General features: G+C 39.6%; 1 protein-coding gene across 1 annotated transcript; it reads right to left on the bottom strand.

The window, feature by feature from the left end:
* Positions 1-886: 886 nt before the first annotated feature.
* Tmco5a (transmembrane and coiled-coil domains 5A) lies at positions 887-14,391 on the bottom strand. The gene is made up of 11 exons (XM_026393515.2): positions 14,357-14,391; positions 13,217-13,366; positions 12,691-12,814; positions 12,240-12,290; positions 11,441-11,512; positions 8,133-8,189; positions 7,667-7,726; positions 7,142-7,206; positions 6,077-6,134; positions 4,370-4,410; positions 887-1,085 (listed from the first exon to the last, which is right to left on the bottom strand). Exons 1-11 carry the CDS (start codon positions 14,389-14,391, stop codon positions 887-889), a joined length of 912 nt encoding a protein of 303 aa, XP_026249300.1.
* Between the last annotated feature and the right edge of the window lie 4,911 nt (positions 14,392-19,302).

Raw genomic sequence — 19,302 nt, 5'->3', positions numbered from 1 at the left:
TTCTCTGGGAACAGAGCCTCTTTGGCTGTGGGAAACACATTTCATATAATTCAGGTGGGGCTAAGCCTTATCTCTTTCCTCCCCCTTTACCTCTCCCTTTCCCTTAACAAGGAGTTGGACACTGATTCATCCTTAATCATTCAGAACTCCCATCCTCTTGGCCACATTTATTGTGGAACAGGGATAGGCAATTGACTCCAGATGGGGCCAGGGTGTGTTCTTTCTGGATTTTACTGCTGGAGCTACTGGAAAAAAAAGACTATTTTATTCTGCTAAGATTCTAATCAGGTAGTATGCAATTTAGGCTATTCTTGCCACTAAAACGAGGCTTCCTATCCAGAGAGAACAAGATGAAGCCCTGATGACATTGTTTTGAGGCTTCTGTATCCAGCCTTGCTGGATAAATTTTTGTTTTTGTTGATATATATATATATATATATATGTGTGTGTGTGTGTGTGTGTGTGTGTGTGTGTGTGTGTAAACTGGCTTAAGCTAAAATCCCTTATAACCTGAGAGTTCCAGAATAAGCAGTGAACAATCTTTTGTGCTTCCGGGACTTAATCTCCAGATTTTTGAGATTCACTGGAATTAACTGATCAACTCTAACTTTGCTTTAGCATCTGCAGAATTCCAAAAGATGGCCAGGTTTGTTTACTATCAAGAACTATTCAGCTCATCCATATAGCCACAGAAATCTGTTCAGAGAGCATTTTACTGGGCAAGGTTAATCTTAGGAAAATGATACTGAGAGAGAAGGAAGTTGGTTGGATAGGCAAACCTCAAAGGAAAAACCTGAGGAAAACTTCTTCCCTGCACACGTTCCGCCACCTCCCTTCTGTAGGCGCATTCCACTTGCCCTCCATTGTCCAAGCATGCCTCTTGGGATCAGTGAGGTAACATGTCCTCTGTCTCAAGCGTGAGAGATGGAAAGAGGAAGCATCTCAACTTCCACAAGACACCCCTGTTCAGTAGTTTGGGCAGTAGGTTGACAAGGAGATCTGGATTTATAAAACTTAAATGAAAGAGCACGTATCCCAGCAGTCTGATGAAAAACAGGGTGGTGAAAAAGAGATAACGAAAAACCCTGAAAAGAGAAAGCCAAGGAACTGTTAACCAGGGGCTAGAAGACTTGGAACAGATTAGAAGTCCTACCTGAGTGCTTGTCTGGCTGCTTCTTGATATCCCCATGTCTCTCATCAATTGTCAGCTTCTTTCCTGGCAACCCTGCCTAGACACCTGCCCACGGGTGGTGGTTGTTATTCACTGTGTTTTATTTTCTTGGTAGCATTTATCACTATCTAAAATAATCTTGGTCCCTTATTTGTAGTATTGTTTTCCTTGTTTTGGCAAATTGTTTTCCAAAATAGTTGCATCAAATTATGCTTCATCAGCAAGGTATGTATTTCTGGGAGCTGCATGCTCTTCAACACTTACTATTATCAGATTTTTAAAATTTTGCCCATCACATGGGTGTAAAGCAATATCTTATTTGATCTCAATTTGCATTTCCTTGATGATGAGCGATGATGCTGGACATCTCTTCATAGGTTTATAGTTCTTGTGTGTTTCCTCAGCTCATTTATCTACTAGATAGTTGGGGCTTTTCTTATTGATTTGTAGGAGTTCTTTATATGTTCTCCTTCAATCCATTTTCATTGTGTGTAATGCTTTATGTTACCCCAACTTTATAACTATAACTTGCTCCAAGGTATTAAAGAACCCAAAAATTTTTCCTTTAATAGGGTTTGTCAATCTTTAACTAGAATCAATGCTTTCTCTGTCTTGTTCACAAAATAATTTCCTATCCCAAGGCTGGAAAGATATTTATATTTTCTATTAAAAGTCTGGGTAGTTTAAAAAAATATATTTTTAAAACTCTTTCTACACCTTCTTTATTGCTCTTCCCTTCAAGAGATACCTCTCCATTGGAAAGTGGACAGGACTTAATGACCTAATCCCCCCCCCCCAAAAAAAAAAAAAAAAAAAGCACCAGAATTCAGAGAGAATGAGTGTGTGGTTTTCTGGCCTACACAGCACAGCTTCCTCCTTACTCTTCAGAGGAAGCCAGCTGTGAGGATCCTCAAGCAGCCCCCTGGAGAGGTCCATGTGGGGGAGGAAGAGAGGCCTCCTGCCAACTACTCTGAAAAACTCACCAGATGTGTGAGTAAATTACCTTGGAGGCAGAACCTCTAGCCCCAGGAAGCCTTCAAATGTCTGCAACTTTGATCAACATCTTAACTGTAACCTTATGGCATATCCTGAGCTAGACCCACTTAGCTAAGCAGATCCCAGATCCCTAGCCCACAGAAACCATGCAATAATAAATGTTTGTTATTTGAAACCACTAAGTTTTGGGGACAATTCATTGTACAGCAAGAGATACATAATAGAGTTCTAAAGATTTTTGTTTGTTTTGACATTTAGGTCTTAACACATCTGGACTTGCTTTTTGTATATGTTGTATATAGTGATCCATCTAGATTTTTCCTCACATGGATGACACTTCCTCCCCCCTGCTGTTCTTACTGACATAATCATGGTCACACGCCAAAGTGCTCTGTGTGCACTGTTTCAGAGCCCTTATTCTATTCTACTGGTCAGTTTTCCAATTCGTGTGCCAACATCACATTCTTGTAATTACTACAGTTTTGTAGTAAGTCCTAATATCCAGAAGGGAATGTTCTCCAGCCCACGGTCTTTAAAATTATACAGGTTATTCTTGATCCTTTACTCTTCCATATATAGTATATTTGGGATCATTTTATTAAGTTCTCTGAAAAACCTTTTGGGAAGTTTGATTGGAATTGAGTTGAATCTGTGAATCATTTGGAGACAATTGATGTTTTTATGATGTAAGGTTTTCTAGCCATGATAATTCTTATTTCTTATTTCATTCATTTTGTAATTAAAAATTCTTAATAAATTTTATAAATTAACTTTATAATTAAAATTTATTAATAAATTTCTACAAACTTCTGTATGGAGTCTTGATTTCCTTTTTAACTGATGAATTACTTAACCCTTGCAGTTTTAAAAAAAAATTCACATGAGCAATCCTCTACCATTTCTTTTCCTATATTATCTTTACCCAGTTATGTTAAGCTGCCTTCTACCCCAGACAAATTTACTACCCACCTCCACTCACCTGTCAAAACAACCTCTTCTCACCAACTTTCTCTCTTTTTGTGGTTGATCTTGGTGACGGGCCCAAATTCATAGTAATACAGCATTTTGTTCAGAATTAAAATCAGAAGTCTTTTACAAACTTCTTCCAAACCATGCTCTCTGAAACTGAATTCAATGCCTACGAGGAGGTTCTGGGATTACATTCTCAGGGAAAAGTCCTAGGAATAATCTAACTTCATCTCTTGAGTTACTGCCCAATATATAAGTTCCCTACAAGATGTAGGGGCAGAACAAGAGAAGAGATGTTTGTAGTTTGATGTGATGAGCTACACTTCCAGGATACCTTTGAGTTCCCTTTAGGATGCCAACTCTCTTAAAGGCAGACAAGCCTTATCCTAGGAGATTCCATGCTGGGCTCTGGTGTTACAGTATAAATATGAGGACAGCCTAGGAGTTCTGGGAGGGGGAGTGTGCAGAAACCTGCTGACTGTTTCAAAAATGTTGTATGTAGGCATATTGGAATATATAGTTTTTTACTTATCTGATATGAAGGGGTATCTGCCTTAAGCAAATTTCCAGACAATTGGAGCTGACCTTTAAGCACCAATAATTTTATGTTAACCATTTTGATGGAACTCTAAATCATATTTCATACCTCTTTGAATATGTTTCTGTATGTCTTCTTTATAGCAAATATTGAACATGATTTAACCTTTTCTCAAAAATGTACGGGCTTCTTGAATACCAATTTTACTTTGCTAATATAGTGATTCCCTCAGGACCGATATCCACTCAGGTGTTTTAATCTTGTTCTTATTCTGTTTAACAAGTATTTTTTGAGCGATGATTGTGTGCTGGATACTATTCGGTGCTCTTTTCACAGTTATTTTCTCTCCCCATTTCTAATCTACTGATGCCACTGGAAAACCACATGCCTCAAGCTCACTCAAATTGCTAGAGGGAGTAAATCTGAGATTGGCTGTCTCTCCTTCAGGGGAACAGATTCTTGTTCCTCATTACTAGTAGGCTGTTGGTTTTTAATTTGGGAAGTTGAGATTGTTCATTGCTTTTGGATAAGGGACTCAACATTAGAACTGAGAAATGTAGGCAATGATTCTGATTTGCTAACTTGACTCTCTCTGTTTACAAGGGTCTCCTTGTCCAGGTTTGCTCTCTGCCAGGGTGGCTACTGGAGCTCCTAGTTTTCCAGGAAAATCTCTTACTTGAAGATATTTTGCTTACCTTTTACTGAACAAAGCTGCTCTTTTTTGGATATAATTGTACTGGAAAAAAAGAAGAAAGGACATTGATAACTAAGCAAATTTTGGAAGTTATCACTTTCAAATGAAATTCAGTGAGCCATCAATTAAAACTTAATTTAGAAAACATTTTATAAATTCTTGTCATATGTATAAGCACATGTAATTTTCAAAGATGAAAAGTCTTTTACATATTATTATTTTCATTATCATTTTACATACTGCCATAAATAAATGGAGGCACACAAAGGTAAAGTAGAAGATCATATAATTAGCAAGTAGCTGAGCCAGGTCTGGAAACTGGGCCATTGGACTCCACCTTGTTGGTTCTCAAAACTCTACAAGTCTACTTTCTACTTAGCCTGTGGTCCTAGAGAGGCTTATAGGCCATAACAAGCAGACAAGCATTTTCTAAGATATGTTTTAAAAGCTATAAAATCTAAAAATGAGGATATATTCTGGATATCTGTGGCATCTCTCATCCAAGATATTTTCTCAGTTATTTCATTGTCCTTTTAATTAACTTGTGAGATCAAAAAGAAGAGAAATTATGATAACATTTTAGGGGTGTGGAAATGAAGCTCCCAGAATTGGAATTAGAAATAAACTTTTTGAACTACAAGTAGAGACCTAGAGCTTGATGAGACTATGAGGTATTTGGCAGTTGCTCAGGTAGCCAGCCCCTCTATCAAGTTGCTCTAATGTCTCTAGTTACTGAACCATCATGTGGCTCTGATACGCCTGGTGAAGACAGCTCTACTTTACTCGATAACTAGTTAGAAGGAATACTTTGATGAGACATGGGTATATATGGTGGAGCATGCTAAGCTTGGTTCTAGGAAGTTGGGTTCAGTTAATTTCAAGAGTCTCATTTGCTGAGTGGAATGTTCAAGCTTGGGGACCAGAATAGCAGGGACTATGGTCATCATGGAGATGGTCTAACATTTTCCGAGCCTCTGGAGGGTTTCAGAACAATGGCGAATGGTTGATATTTTCTTTTAAGTTAGAGATGAGTGATTTTTTTTTTCTGAAATTACCATTTATCTTGACTACCCAAAAATATTGGCAATTGCCAACTTTGGCTTTGAAGTCAATAAATTATAAAATAAGAGTCCAATGAAAGTTTATCTTTTAACCCTGTGTGCTTGCTGCTATGAGACATCAAACAGTCCATAAGGACTGGTGTTCTACATCTGGAAAGGTCTTCAGGCCTTTCCCCGTGAGCTGGTGACTTCATGATGTTAAACAAGATGTTAAACATGGCACACTCAAGTGGTACCATAAAGAAGCAATAACTTTATGTGTTTTAACAGGCCAATTTTTGGTTAGATGATGATGAATGCCTAGTACTCTGTGCTATAAAAGACTTGGGACCATGTTAGGATCAAAGGGAAAGAGCTCTATCATTATATGTAGCATTTATTGGCCTCCTTTCTATTAATGCTCCTTTTGGCTTCCATTCTCTTAAGTTTTGTCTAGTTTTTGGAGATTCTATCATTTGCATGACTGTAAGAGAGAACAGCATAGTTTTTTTTTTTTTTTAGCATATTGTTCATGTATTTAGCATTGGGATGCTTTGGAATTATAGCTGGTTATTCTCAGAAAATGTACGTGTTTGGTGGCTTACTTTTGGAAACCCCTTTAAAAGGCAATGATACCAAGAAGAGCTGAAGAGGGAATGGGTGCTTACCTCATTGTTTTGACTGTTACAATCTTTTCTCACAGATTCCATGCTTAAGACTTTTGATCTAGAGGGAAAAGAACCAAGAAAGGGATTGAATAAGGTATTCAAATATCCATACTACAGAGTGAGTATTTAAAAACAGCTTTATATTCCAAATCTGCTCTGCCAATATTGTAGCCATTGGCTACTTTTGGCTTTGTACCTTAATTAAATAAAAATTCAGACTCAGTATCTCTCAGGTACTTAGCAGTCACATGTTGTTAGTGGGCCACTTACTGGATAGCATACAAAGTTCTCTTGACAACCCCACTCTAGAATCCCAACAGTCAAGCTCTCACCTAGGAATCAACAAGGATCTAGAGAGATTTGAAGGTGTCTTTAGTAGGGAAGAACTCCAAGTCCTAGGACCTGGCTTCTAGGTCCCAGTTTGTACTTGCTCTATTAAGAGGGTTTAGGTGGTTTTGGTCTCCTGCTCTTGATTGAAAGATCCCCAAATATTTAATAAATAGAAATAATTTATGACTGAGTTAAGATTTAACTTCCAAAAAAGGGTCAAGAAATAGAGGTGAGATTTTTGGTTTTGGTTTCATGCCATTTGCTACTCTTGAAAACTTAGGACATATTTTTTTTTTGGGGGGGAGACTTTCCTTAATCATTTTTGACTTCTAATGATCAATACAGTGTACAGTTCTGTAGTTTGTTTAGAGATGAGTTTCACACCTATCCCATGTAGTTGGGTTTGGTATATTTGAGGGAATATCCTACTTGTCAAGGTTCCAGGCCACTAACACTTTTTCAAATACATTTTTCTGCTCATAACATAAGCCCAAATAATAATGTGATAATGCAATAAAAGCATAGTGGGAGATGTGTTTCTGTAGTCTTTTAAGACTGGAATTTTAAAACTGCTATGGTCTAGCAGAGCTCTACCAGATCACTAGCAGAGGGGAAAGATGTGGCATCGGGCTCATTCAATTCCAGATGGGAACTGGGCTGAGGGTGTTTGCTCTGACTCAGGCTGAGATGGAGTTACCACTAAACCAGGATGTTCCTTTGTTTGCCAAAGCTCACACTTCTCTCTCAAGGAATCGAGTCTCTAGTTCTTCTTCTATTTTCCTCAAAGTTTCTTGGTATTTCTTCAAAGAGAAATAAAGGAAGCCACAGTTACTACACTTAAGATGCTTTGTGTCTTTTCAAAGCATACAGCACTTATATTTTTAAGTCATAGCATGGATGGTAGGTATTCCTGTGCTACTTGCTCTGCCTTCATAGGCCCCAACCGCCTCTCCTCCTGCTCCCTTGTTAGTCTCTGTCCACTGGGTAGGTTCTCAGGGGTGTCTGGGATCAGAAACAGCAGAAGTGTTCCTTGTTACTCTAACAACACAGACATGGGAAGAGCAGGATGCTGATTACCAGGAGTTGGGGGACAATAGAGTGACATTAGTAGTAGGGTGTTGATGACCTCAAAATCCCTTTCAATACTGTCTTGAAGAGTTAAAAAAAAATTCTTCTAAATAGCATTCTTAGGACAGCCTGGTTCCATTCCATTTTGTGCCTAAACAAACCCTTTGCTTTCCCTTTCTCAAGAAGCTGTACCTTTATGCAAAGGGCTTGATCTTCACAGAGCCGGGCCACAAATGCATAATCTTCCATTACCTGGGAAATCAAAATTGGGTCTGAAATTTCACTCAATATATTGTTGTAGGAGTATGGACCAAAATATTCTAGATTTTTTTTCCTGTACATATGAATTAATTTCACTTTTTTTGAGGATTAATAAACCATAACTTACTGCCCAAATAGGAGTTATCTTGGAGAAGTTGGAAAGAGATACTAATTGGTAGAAGATGCAGATGATAGACTGTATCTTGCAAAACATGTTAAAGTGAAGGTACCCTAGGGGATTGTAGCCATCTTCCTTCTCTTACTACCTTCTAGCCCCGTGATGGTCTTAAGTATAGAACCTGATTATGTCAATCATTTGAGGAATGCATTAGATTATCTGACTGAGGATCAAGCTTCCCTTCTTGGGGAGAAGGAACACTGAAGTCCCTATGGTTACCTTGACCAGCTCCTTTTCTTGGTCTGCACAGGAAGCTTCCAGCTGTTGTAACTTAACCTGTAGAAAGGAAAGGAGATGGCTAACTTAGCAAGGTGAAAACTGTACAGGAATAGCATGTTATCTTATAGCTGCACCCACAGGCTGCTGAAGAGCATAAGGCCATAATTTCAGATGTCTGTTTGATAGAGGAGTTAAACATCCAATGCTCTTTGCGGCTGCTTGGTGAACATACTCTTCTACATCTAGTATTTATCTGGTGCTATCTTCATTCTTGGACTTCAATTCTTAGCTTCTTTCTCTTACTTAGCTATTTCTCTTGGAGATAACATTAGTCTTGAAAACTTTGCTCATTCTTTCACCTTTATATAGCTAGTCAGAATCCAAGGCTTTTACTTACTCCTTTCTCTCTCTCTTTCTTCTTCCTTCTTTTACTTTCTTACATATTCAGTTAAAGACTATTTTGTATCAACCACTAAGCTAATGTGAAGTGGGCTGGGGAGGGTAGTGCTGAGGTTCTAGTGGGGAGCAGGGAAGATGGCTCTCCTCCCTCACAGAACTGACGTTCTAGCTGGGAGACAGAACAGATAGGTTAACAAGGCAATGGCTTGTGCCATGAAGGAAATAAAACCAGATCAATGTGACAAGAGGAAGTGCTGGTGTGAGAAGATGATGTGACAAGGACATGGGAAAACCTTCTCTTGAGTTGAAATCTAAATAGTAAATATCAGCCAAATGGAGATTTGGAAGAAATATGTTGCATGGGGAGGTCATTTTAAAAGCCAAGAGCAGGAAGTAACATAAATTTGGTATCTATGAAGTCGAGGGGTCTGGTATGTAGGTGAAGAGATGGGTTGTATAGGACCATGTAGCTTCTAGAAAGTTTGATGCTTTATTCCAATTGCAGTGGGAAGCCAGGAGAGGGCTTGAAATGTAAGGATGCAATCTAATTTGTGATTTTTTTAAAAATAGTTTTTTTTCTGTGCATGGAAAATGGATTTTGTAGGTAGGGGTAAGTATAGAAGCTGGGGGATGAGTTATGAGGTGACCTCAGTCATCCAGGTTATGGTAGCTTGTGACAGAAGGGTAGTAGTAACAGTAACCGAGAGGAAGTGTGCATTGAGGATATGTATTGGAGGTTGAGCAGATGTACCATCCCTCCTTCTCTTTTCAGCCCTACTTTCACCTGGATGCCATTATTTGACATCCATCCCCATCTCCCATTCCAAAAATTATGTCTGGGGTCCATCAGCCAGATTTTCATAAGCTATAAATTCAAGCCAGTGATGTGAATCACAGGGGTTGAAGCAGGATCCCAGGAAGCTTCTGAACTGATCAACAGCAGAGGAACAGAAGCAAAAGAGTTGCTGCTATATATTTCATGCATTTAGAGATTTAATGCATTTACCACCTGGGAATTTACAGAATAGACGTTTCAAAGGGCTAATAAAACACTAGAACTCCTTAGGACTGAGCTGAGTGCTGCTAGCAAAATAGTGAGGGTGGCTGTGACAAAGGCTGGGACTTTATCAATTTGTCAGCTAAGCTTGGCTGACATAGTCAGTACAGGAAGACCTAACATGACATGGCTGGGTTCTGTCTGGGGATTACCTCTAGAAAAACCTGTTCTGAGCAAAATCAAGGACCTTGGAAGAAAATTTGTCTCCTGACAGTGGCGGTCATATAGCAAACACAATCAGCCAGGGGTTGGATCTCCTTTCAACAGGGATCCGAGCCTTTAGAGGAGGTCCAAGAAAGCACACAATCCTATTTGAGGTTCCCTCCAGGGACATATAGTCCATCCCATTATTCCCGATGATTCTGAGGCTATAGTGGGAATAGAGCCTGGGGGTTGGGGGATTCTCTGAGATCACACGTTTGCAGATGGAGTGGTAACAAGGGTGTAATCGGGGAGAGGGCACAGCAGTTTGCAAAGGTCCTGAGATGGGAAAGATCTGGGCCCTGCAACTGGGAGTCCAAAGCTTAAAGAAACTGAGAGAGGTCAGAGAGGGGTCAAGGGGCTGAGAGTAGCTCTATCCTTAGGGTGGTGGAAAGCCTGAGAGGTTGTGTGGAGGGGCTGTTTGTCAGATCCAGATGATTCTGGGATATCTGGAGTGCTGGTGGGGCTGTCCTTCCTCCCTTACAGCCTCTTTCTAGTGAGCCTTAATGGTGGCCCATTAAGCCCTAAAAGTGTTCCCAACCCTTTCTAATCCAAACACCAATTTCGTCCTGATGCATTCTCAGATTCTGATTTCTTTCTTCCCAGGTATGTTTCCTGGATGAACACAGCCCAGCAAACCTACTTGGTGACTTCAGACTTGTTGCTTTTGTGACCACCAATACTAAATTGGCCAGAAAGAGGTAGGGGAATAATACTATATACTTGCATTTCCTGCTTCTATTTTCAGTGTATACATTTCTTCAGAGGCTTCATACACACTCTGAATTGTGGGCTTTAGAAGGTAAAGAGAAATCAGATAAGGACAGAGATGTAATTCTGGAGAAAGGGTCAAGAAAGAATTCTATCTGCTTGCTTAATTTAATCTGCTTTCTGAATTAAAAACAGTCTTTAATTCTTGTTTTTTGATCAGATGGGTTGTGGTTGGTCCCAGGCTCTTAGCTCTGGAACACAATTAGAGAAATATTAAGCATTGAATGTTGTATGATTAGGAAGTAGAGGTTATTAAATACTTGAGTGACTAATTGAGTAAATCCTTTTTTGGGCTGGAAACAGTAACAGCACTCAGTCGACTTACAAATCCTAGTTTTGCCTCTATGAATTCATATACACACCTCAGCCTTGTTTTTAAACAACTGTAAAATTGTGTGACTTGTAAGAGTTCGGTTATCCAAAGAAGGAAAGAATATATTATATACACAATCTCATGTAATTCTCAAATTGAGATTGGGAGGAAGTGATTAAATTGCCCAACTTCGTACACCAAATTAAATGCTGGAGCTAGGATTTAAATGAGGGACTACAGCTGCCTCAAGTGCAATGTGTGTGTGTGTGTGTGTGTGTGTGTGTGTGTGTGTGGTGTATGTATGAGTGTGTGTCTATGTATAGACACATATATATGTATATAAGGAGGGGTGCTCTCTTCTTCCTAATAGAAGAAAGAACAAAAATTCTGGCTTCAGAGATTCTTTACTAAGGCAAAGGAGGAGAAATTGGCACTCAGTGGCTCAGGCTTAAGCTGTATATGAACAAAAAATACAAAGTTATCAAAATTTTGACAACTGTTTCCAACTTGACAGCCTATTTTCTGGTCAGGTAGCCCAAACCCATTCAGCATTTCTTTTTCATTTACCGTTGAGTCTTCTGGAGTTTCATCCTGGTCACCTTCTTCATGCTTGTTTTTCTTTCGTGATTTCCTGGTAAGCTATAGTTTTGAATGAGAAATATATCTCAAATAAAAGCATGCATTCAATAAAAGAAAACAAATACACCCTCTGGTGGATCAGTCACTTTGGTTTGATGAAAGCCACCAGGAGATGGTCCCTTGTGAAATACCTAGTGTCCTGTGGACACACCTTTGCTCTACCTCTATCTCCTTCCCACATTACGTTGTTCACCAGAGTTAGTGACCACTCAAAGCAAGAGGACTTCCTGGAGCCCCTGATTCATGTTGGGCTACTCAGGGCTGCAGACCTGAGTCAGAGAGCAGGGTAAGCCTAGGAAGCCCCGTGCAATCTGAAGGAGGGTTGCATTGGAGGAAATAGGTGGAGAAATAAGAGCACCTCTTTGGGGATTAAGTTAGTTGTATGTGTTTTAAACTCTCTATTGGAAGTAAAATTAACCTCTCACCATAAAAATCCCAGTTAGTCACATGGGCAACATTGTCTGCTGGAATTCATTTTCTTGTGATAAAATGAAGAACCCATGGGATTACTAAATACCTCATTCACTCCTTTCCCCTCATGCTTGCGGAGAACATCTATGGCATTTAGGTCATGAGCTTTGGTCTTGGGAAGTGGGTCAGAGGTGGTCTCTACTCCAAGCTTAGGCCTCTTTGACACATGGGTTCCTTCATGATCACTTTCCCTCCCTTGCCTCCTTGGTGAATGGGGATGCTGTGGGGATACTGGGAGCACAGAGCTCCACCCTACCTTTCTTTGAAGTTCCGTTATACTGTGGACCAGAGTCTCATTCTTTCTTTCCTGGGGTGAGAAAGCAGAGGCATAAGTCTGCATCAGTAGTACATCTCTGTCTGTTCTTATTTAGCTGACTGTTGTTCATTTCACCCCAGTAATGTTTTCCTGCAGTAACTCCATCTTACTTGCCTACTGTAAGTAGATCCTGAGATCAAACAAAGGTGAAGTATGCACCAGCTCACGGGGGAAATAGGGATATAGATAGGCGGGGCTTCCCAATATTCACCATTACCAAAGAAACCCTGCTTCCCACACATTCCCTTCCATGCATGAATATATTCTGTCATGCTTTCTGAGTTGATAATTCATCATATGTAAAAAGGGGAGACCAGCTCAGCTGACCGTCAATGAAGGACAGGCTGAAGAATAAAACCTATTGAATGGTGTTTCCTGGCTTCCCACTTACTAGTCTGGCTGTTTCTTCCTCCACCTCCTGCAAGGCTTTTTCCCTTTCCATGGTGGCACAGTTTTCTTTCTCCCATTCCTCATCTTCTACAGCATCTCTTATTTGGGTGACCTCATTTTCCAGCCTGGATGACACAAGCACGCTCTGTCAGGACCCATGATTGGCAGTTTCAGAACTGATAAAACACAGACACCAGTTGTAAGGGAACTTCAATGATGATATATAAGTTGGAAACCCCTTTTTTTACTGGATCCATAGAATTGGAATGAATTCCAAAGACTAAAGAGTAAGAGCTGACTGATTCCCAGGCCAAACACCCCAATGTCCTCTCAACTTTGGTAAATATTATCCAACTCTGGAGTAATCCATTGAAGCTTGCTATGTGTTTCAGTGTTCCAGCCACAGAGAAATGCTTGTTTCACAAGATACATGTCCCTGGAGCAAGCAGGAAAGTTTATTTTTATCTCTTCTTCTCCACTTGCTTTTTTTGGAGGGAAAACTTCCTGCATGAAACTCTAATACTCACCTTTGAATCTCACTTTCTTTCTCTTGGATTTGGAGAAGAAGTTCTTGATTTGCTTCATCTATTCTCTGCATATCCTTTTCAAGGTCCATGTTCAAACTGATAATATTCCTCTTTGACTGGGCCAATCTTAAGATTTCCATTTTCTCTGACCTATAGACTCAGCCCCCAAATGAACAAGGGCCCGTTATTTTTAAGATCAATAATCATTGGACCAAAGGGAATATCTAGAAGATATGTAGTTCATCAATTTCGCTTTTTCTGGGAGCATATTTTTCACTCTTGAGAAATTATATTTCTTAAATCATGCTTTACAATTTGTTTCAATAATTCTCAAGGGACAGCTTTCCTAGGCTTTCCACCCCTAAATGCTAAAGATAATAGTGCACCTCCACTCTGGTTTAATGAGAAGCTTTGCTTCCGTAAATAGGCTCTTATACTGGAGAGAATTGTTTCCCTTGGCAACCTTTTCTTAAATTGTTCACAAAGCCTGCTCATGCAATATACTTTTATTAAGTATTTTTATCTAGGCACCTGGTTCATCACTTCAGTTTGGGCCTGGATTTATGCAGAGACAAATGATATTTCCACCAGCATGCTAGGGCTCAGTCTTTCCCCCTTCTCCTACCTCCACTTCTCTTCCACTTGCCTACCAGAATGTGTGAGATTCTACCACGAAAACCATTCCATTGAGCAAATGCAGATTTGCTCCAAGTACAGAATAATAAACATCTTTTTTTGAAATAAATTTGAATGAGATAATGATAACTTTGGAATAGTCTAGAAAGTGTCCCTGGCACATGGGAGGCTTTCAATAAACTTCTATGTAAATTGATTTGTTGTTTGTTTTTGAATTATTTAAGTGGGAATAGAGTAGGAAGGCTCAGGGACTTCTGTTTTGAGTAGGAATGAAGCATGGTCTTGGAAAACAAAGTCCTATCTTGGGAGGACTGGTTTGGATGGGAAAGTTATAATAGTTCTCTAAATTAAGGAATGAAGTGCTTGGGAAGGGTGTAGTGAAGATGGATGGATGGAACAAGGATGGAAAGGGAGAGTAGAATAGAGGACAAATGAAGGTATCAGTATCAGAACTGATTCATGTCTTGATCCCTGGATGGAGCCCTCGTATTCACGATTACTTACTCATAATCTAGCTGTTCTTCCTTGCATTCTTCCATTGTAGATAACCTAAAGTTTCAGTAGAGATATTTCTAATGAATTGGGGAAACAGATCCATTCACAGAACACAGTGAGATGGGGGTTCCCCCAAGTAAGAAAACTAAAATTAACTTTTTCTCCCTTCAATACCCCTAATTTGGCCACAATAAAGCCCTGTTTCTTCTGCCAGAGTAAGGAAACCATGTGGATACAGGCTCAATGCTGGAAAAGCCAATATACATCCTGCCAGCAGATACGTTCACCGATGGCTTAGCATACACATCCATTTTGAAATTTATACAAGATTTAGGAAGAAATAGAGGTTATCAATTGTTCTTAAGTCTCTTTTTTTTTTTTTCTCTAAACACAGTTGCTTTCTTTAAGGCCCCAAGGACATGGATGTATATGTATCACTGTCCTGAACAGTCATCTCTGCTCTCTTTCCTGGCCTCACAAGAGTTTCCAGATATTAAGATTGTTAAACAGATTATTAAAAAGGGCTTGGGAAAGCAAGTTGAAGTAAACTATTTGGCTCTCTCCATCCCTTGGTTCTTTCTTTTTCTCTATTTCTTCTATAACTCTACCTTGCTTCTGGTGTATATTGTCTTCCTGATCCTGCCCTAGTCAATTAGCTTCTGAAGAGTCTAATCTTTTCCCACTGGAATCATCCAATAGGATCTCAGAACCTTCTGAGGATGCAATGATTCTGCCATTGCCATTGGATGGCTGGGGTAGCATGTCACAATGGGATGGTGGCAATGGATTCTCATCATTTGTGCAGAGTCAGTGCTTCTTCCCTTCCATGAGTGCCTGGCTTTCACAGCCAAGTCCACCCTAATCAGCTGTAGGTTCAGTGGACCTAACTTCTAGGTCATACAAAGGGGAAGCCTGTCTTTTATTTCTCTGGCTTCATTCTTTTCAACTGTGACTAAAATGGGAATTCTGGGTGTTGTGGCCAGCAGAATGAGTCTAACTGCTCATCCATTCAGCAAACTTCAAAACACCGAAATATCCCCTTGTTTTCCAGGCACTGTCTGAACAGTAGGGGGAAAGAGTGAAAAGAATAGACAAAAGCACCTGCCCTTGTGGAGTTTATACTCTAAGGGGTGTGTGTGGTGGTAGCGGTGATAAAGGGATGCAAGGGAGCCATCAATAGAATAAGCAAGTCAGTTAATTTTACTTCATATTAGAAGGAGAATTCTGTGAAGAAACAAATGAAGAGAGTGAGAGGGAAGGTGGTGTGTGTGTGTGTGTGTGTGTGTGTGTGTGTAATTTTAAACTGGGTTGTTCAAAGAAAGTGGCTGAACATTTCTGAGATAGGGATTTGGATGAGGAGAGAGATACTGAGTCTTAAGGAAATGCCCAAGAGCCTTGGAGAGGCAGAAAACACAGTTGTAAATTTTGAGTGCCTTGTCCTTGGCCCATGCCCTCGTAAACGAGGGAAATGTGCAAGCACAGGGAAAACTGGCATGAAATTGAGTGGCTCCATTCTGGCGCTACCTCCAGTCTGGCCCCTAACTACAACCCTTCTATAGATATTGGACCCTCAGCCCAAGAAGGGGCTTATCTTTCTCCAGATAGCTTGAATTCTTCCTTGAATGTGTACCTACTTTCCTGAATAAACCTCTGTCTGCCTTTGACTGGCATGTGCTAAAATTCTTTTCCATCATGGTTGTCAAGAAACCCTTTGTTCCTGAGTTGAGTTTCTCCTCCCTTCTGGAAACTCCTCGGACGCTTTCCCAGAGACAGCTCTTCTCCCATGACATTCCCAGACCTGAAAGTGGACTATAGATGTGTGAAGAGGCTTGGTGGACAAGAGAAGACTTTGGGGTGTGCCAAGGTGGACAGAGTCCAGCAGATCCAGGAGTACCCCGAGGAGGCACAGAGACTCAAAACTTTTTCTTCAAGGGCTTGTGAATATGAAGCTTTTCCCTGCACCTGCCACGATCCTGAAAGAGGAGAGATACTGCAGAGGGAGAATTGCCCCAAAACATGGAAAAATTACCTAAAAGAAATTTTTATTAGAAGCATCTGTGTTATCTTGAGTTAGCTCAATGGGGTCTCTTCTTGCCAACTTTAGGAGATCAGTTACAGAATATAAAGAATATATTTCTGTAAACCTGAATGGATATACATTTTGGCCAGATTTTGTACAGTTTAGAACTTGTTGTGAGTCCAAGTCACAGAAACCTGTGATGTTGCAGTTCTCTACTTTAATGAGGAGCACATTGAGTTGATTTGTGAGCCAGAGTGACTTCTTAACATACTGTAGTTTCTAACAAACTATTTGTAAAATTAATGGCCTCTGATGACCCCCATTACCATTCCCTTCTTCCTGAAAGAAGGCATTTCATTGCTTTATGAAGCTGTACACAGAAGAGTAATTAAGTAACAATTCAGGCCAATGGCCTCTCCTAGGAATTAATGGTAGGGAGAGTTCATTAACCCCAGCTGGTTATAGCTTCTCCAGGAAATGCCCTGGACCAAGGTTATCTAGCTGTTAATGGATTGGATAGGGACTTTAACTGGGATAAAAATAAAGCTCCATTTCCTTCCTGGGGAGCTTTTCTCCTTGAGGGGCTACCAAAGGCAAGCTGGCAGGAGCAGTAAGAACCTCAAGCCTAGGGCCCTGCATGGATGAGGACAACAGATTGCTACCAGCGAGAATTGTTAAATCAAGGTAAAAACAGGGCCTATGGGGCAAATTAAGGTCTTTGATATAAGTCTTCCTGCAGTTTGGGAGATGGCTTGATTAACACCTAGGGCAGCTTTGGAGCAGCTGTTTGCCTTGTTAACTTTTTATGCCAGTCTCTGCCTAGTATGGGAGTGTGGCTGAGAATCATTGTCTGTTTCACTGGTTCCTGCCTGGGAAAGCTGTAGTTGTGTAGAACTTTCGGGGAAACACCTGCTTCATTCCAGGGTGGACACTCCAGCTCTGCTGGGACTTTGCATCTTTGCTGCATTGGAACTGGCCAATTCCATCTGAGCCCTTTGTGGAAATTGTCCAGGCTTAGGCCCCTCCAGCTATGTTGGAGGATAAAGAGCTACTTCCTCTGCTTACCTGCCTAATCTCACTTTGAATGAATGGCAAATTCACCTTGGTTATGGATATTATAAATTTATGAATTCATTTATTTATAAGCCAGCCTGGTTTTAGAGTTCACCGCCAGGTGAGGCTCTAGAACCTCATTTTAGATCATTGTTCTTTGAATCCAGATTCAAATACACTGTTTTCCTTATGTCTTGCCTTATTCTTAGTGACTATTTTTATACAAACTTTAGGTCCCAAGAATTTCTTTGAAATTCTTCTTAGAATACAATTCCCCTAGCATTTTCAAAAACAGAAACTTGAACTACACTGAAAAGTAAAATACAGACACACACAGAGAGTATATACCCACGAGCTAATATTCTCACTTGACCCAGTTTTTTTCCTTAATTATATGCAAGTCAAAATTCAGATTTAATAAAATTTGATATCCCATAAATGATGGTAGTTTGAAAAATTATTCATGTTTTCTTTTAAAATTAGATGTTTTAAATTTTGTTGAATCATTGCTATCATCGAAGCAATAAAGAACTAAGAGATGAAAATTCATTAAGTTTCTTACTCATAGCAAAAAAAAGTATTTTTTTGTTTTCTTTTTTTCTATTAATCCATTTCTTACGGTTATCATAGAATATTGTTGAGGTTTTCCTTTTCATTTAACATTTTTATAAACATTTCCTGGTTGCTAAATATACTCAATATTATTTCAATGACTGCACAAAATTCCGCTGAGTAGCAAATAGTCATTATTTAACTTTTATTTTTTTTTAACCACACTACTTATCTGTTTACCTGTCTGTCTCCTCAATTAGACTTCAAACTTTGAGGGTCCAGAATTGCCTCCCTGAGTTCGCTGGGGCTACCATGACAAGGTACTACAGACAGCAGCTTAAACAACAGAAATTTCTTTTCTCCCAGTCTGGAAGTAGGAAGTCCAAGATCTCCATGTTGGCAGGGTTGTTTCTTCTGAGGCCTCTTTGTAATCTGTAGATTCTTTTTTTCTTATGTTCTCACATGGTCACAGTTTGTGTCTATGTCCTCATCTTCTTCTCTTATAAGGACACCAGGCATGTTGGATAACCCACCAGTAAGACTTCATTTTTACTTAATTTCCTCTTTAAAGGACCTGTCTCCAGAAACAGTCACATTCTGAATTCCTGGGGTTAGGACTCTGAGGAGGAAGGGGTTACACCTCAGACCTTAACAGCACTTACATTTTCTTTTTACTTCCCTGTGCTTGGAACACATGAAGTACTCAATGAATATTTAGCAATGGTTGAGTTTATGAACATTCATTTGGTTCCCTTCATCTCTGGTAAAATCACGTTAAAAAATGCTTGTGGGGAACTAGGGGTTTTGCTCAGTGGTAGAGTATGTGCTTAGCATGCATGAGGTCCTGGGTTCAATCTCTGCCATTCATCCCAAAAAGACTGTTTGCATAATCATTCCATTGTTCAGCATAACCAAAATATTAAAAGATACTTACCATCTTTGAATATGTATTCAAAATAAAAAAGGTGAGAAAAATAAGGACAAGAGGAAGTGAATGTTTTGCTGGGATTACAAGAAAAGATTTAAAAATCTTCTATACATATGATGGTACTTCTCAAAATTTTCTGGTTCATTCTTCTGTGAGTCTGAAAAAGTGAAATACAAAAAGAGTGTTTCTTCAACTGTAGCATGGAGTGGTTATTGTTATATAACGGAGTAGTCAGTTATTCAGTGTACACTTTATATTAGTACCTATGTTGTTTTTTTTTTTCAATAGGATCGTTTCTTCTGAGGTACCAATGCTTGTTAACTACTTTAATTGATCTTTGCTTTATTTAAATTTTTCTTCTAGTTTTTATTTATTAGATTTGCAATTAGAAAGATGTCATTA

Source organism: Urocitellus parryii, chromosome 6 (genome assembly GCF_045843805.1).
Source record: "Urocitellus parryii isolate mUroPar1 chromosome 6, mUroPar1.hap1, whole genome shotgun sequence".
NCBI classification, from domain to species: Eukaryota; Metazoa; Chordata; class Mammalia; order Rodentia; family Sciuridae; genus Urocitellus; species Urocitellus parryii.
This window is presented reverse-complemented; position numbering and strand designations above follow the sequence as displayed.

Bases quoted from the DNA above. Each gene is read 5' to 3' on its own strand.
- Tmco5a (XM_026393515.2), bottom strand. From the start codon at position 14,391: ATGGAAGAATGCAAGGAAGAACAGCTAGATTATGA. The intron at 13,367-14,356 runs GTAAGTAATCGT...CTGAGTCTATAG, and splicing joins GAAGAACAGCTAGATTATGA to GTCAGAGAAAATGGAAATCT. The intron at 12,291-12,690 runs GTAAGTGGGAAG...TTCTCACCCCAG, and splicing joins AGGAAGAAACAGCCAGACTA to GAAAGAAAGAATGAGACTCT.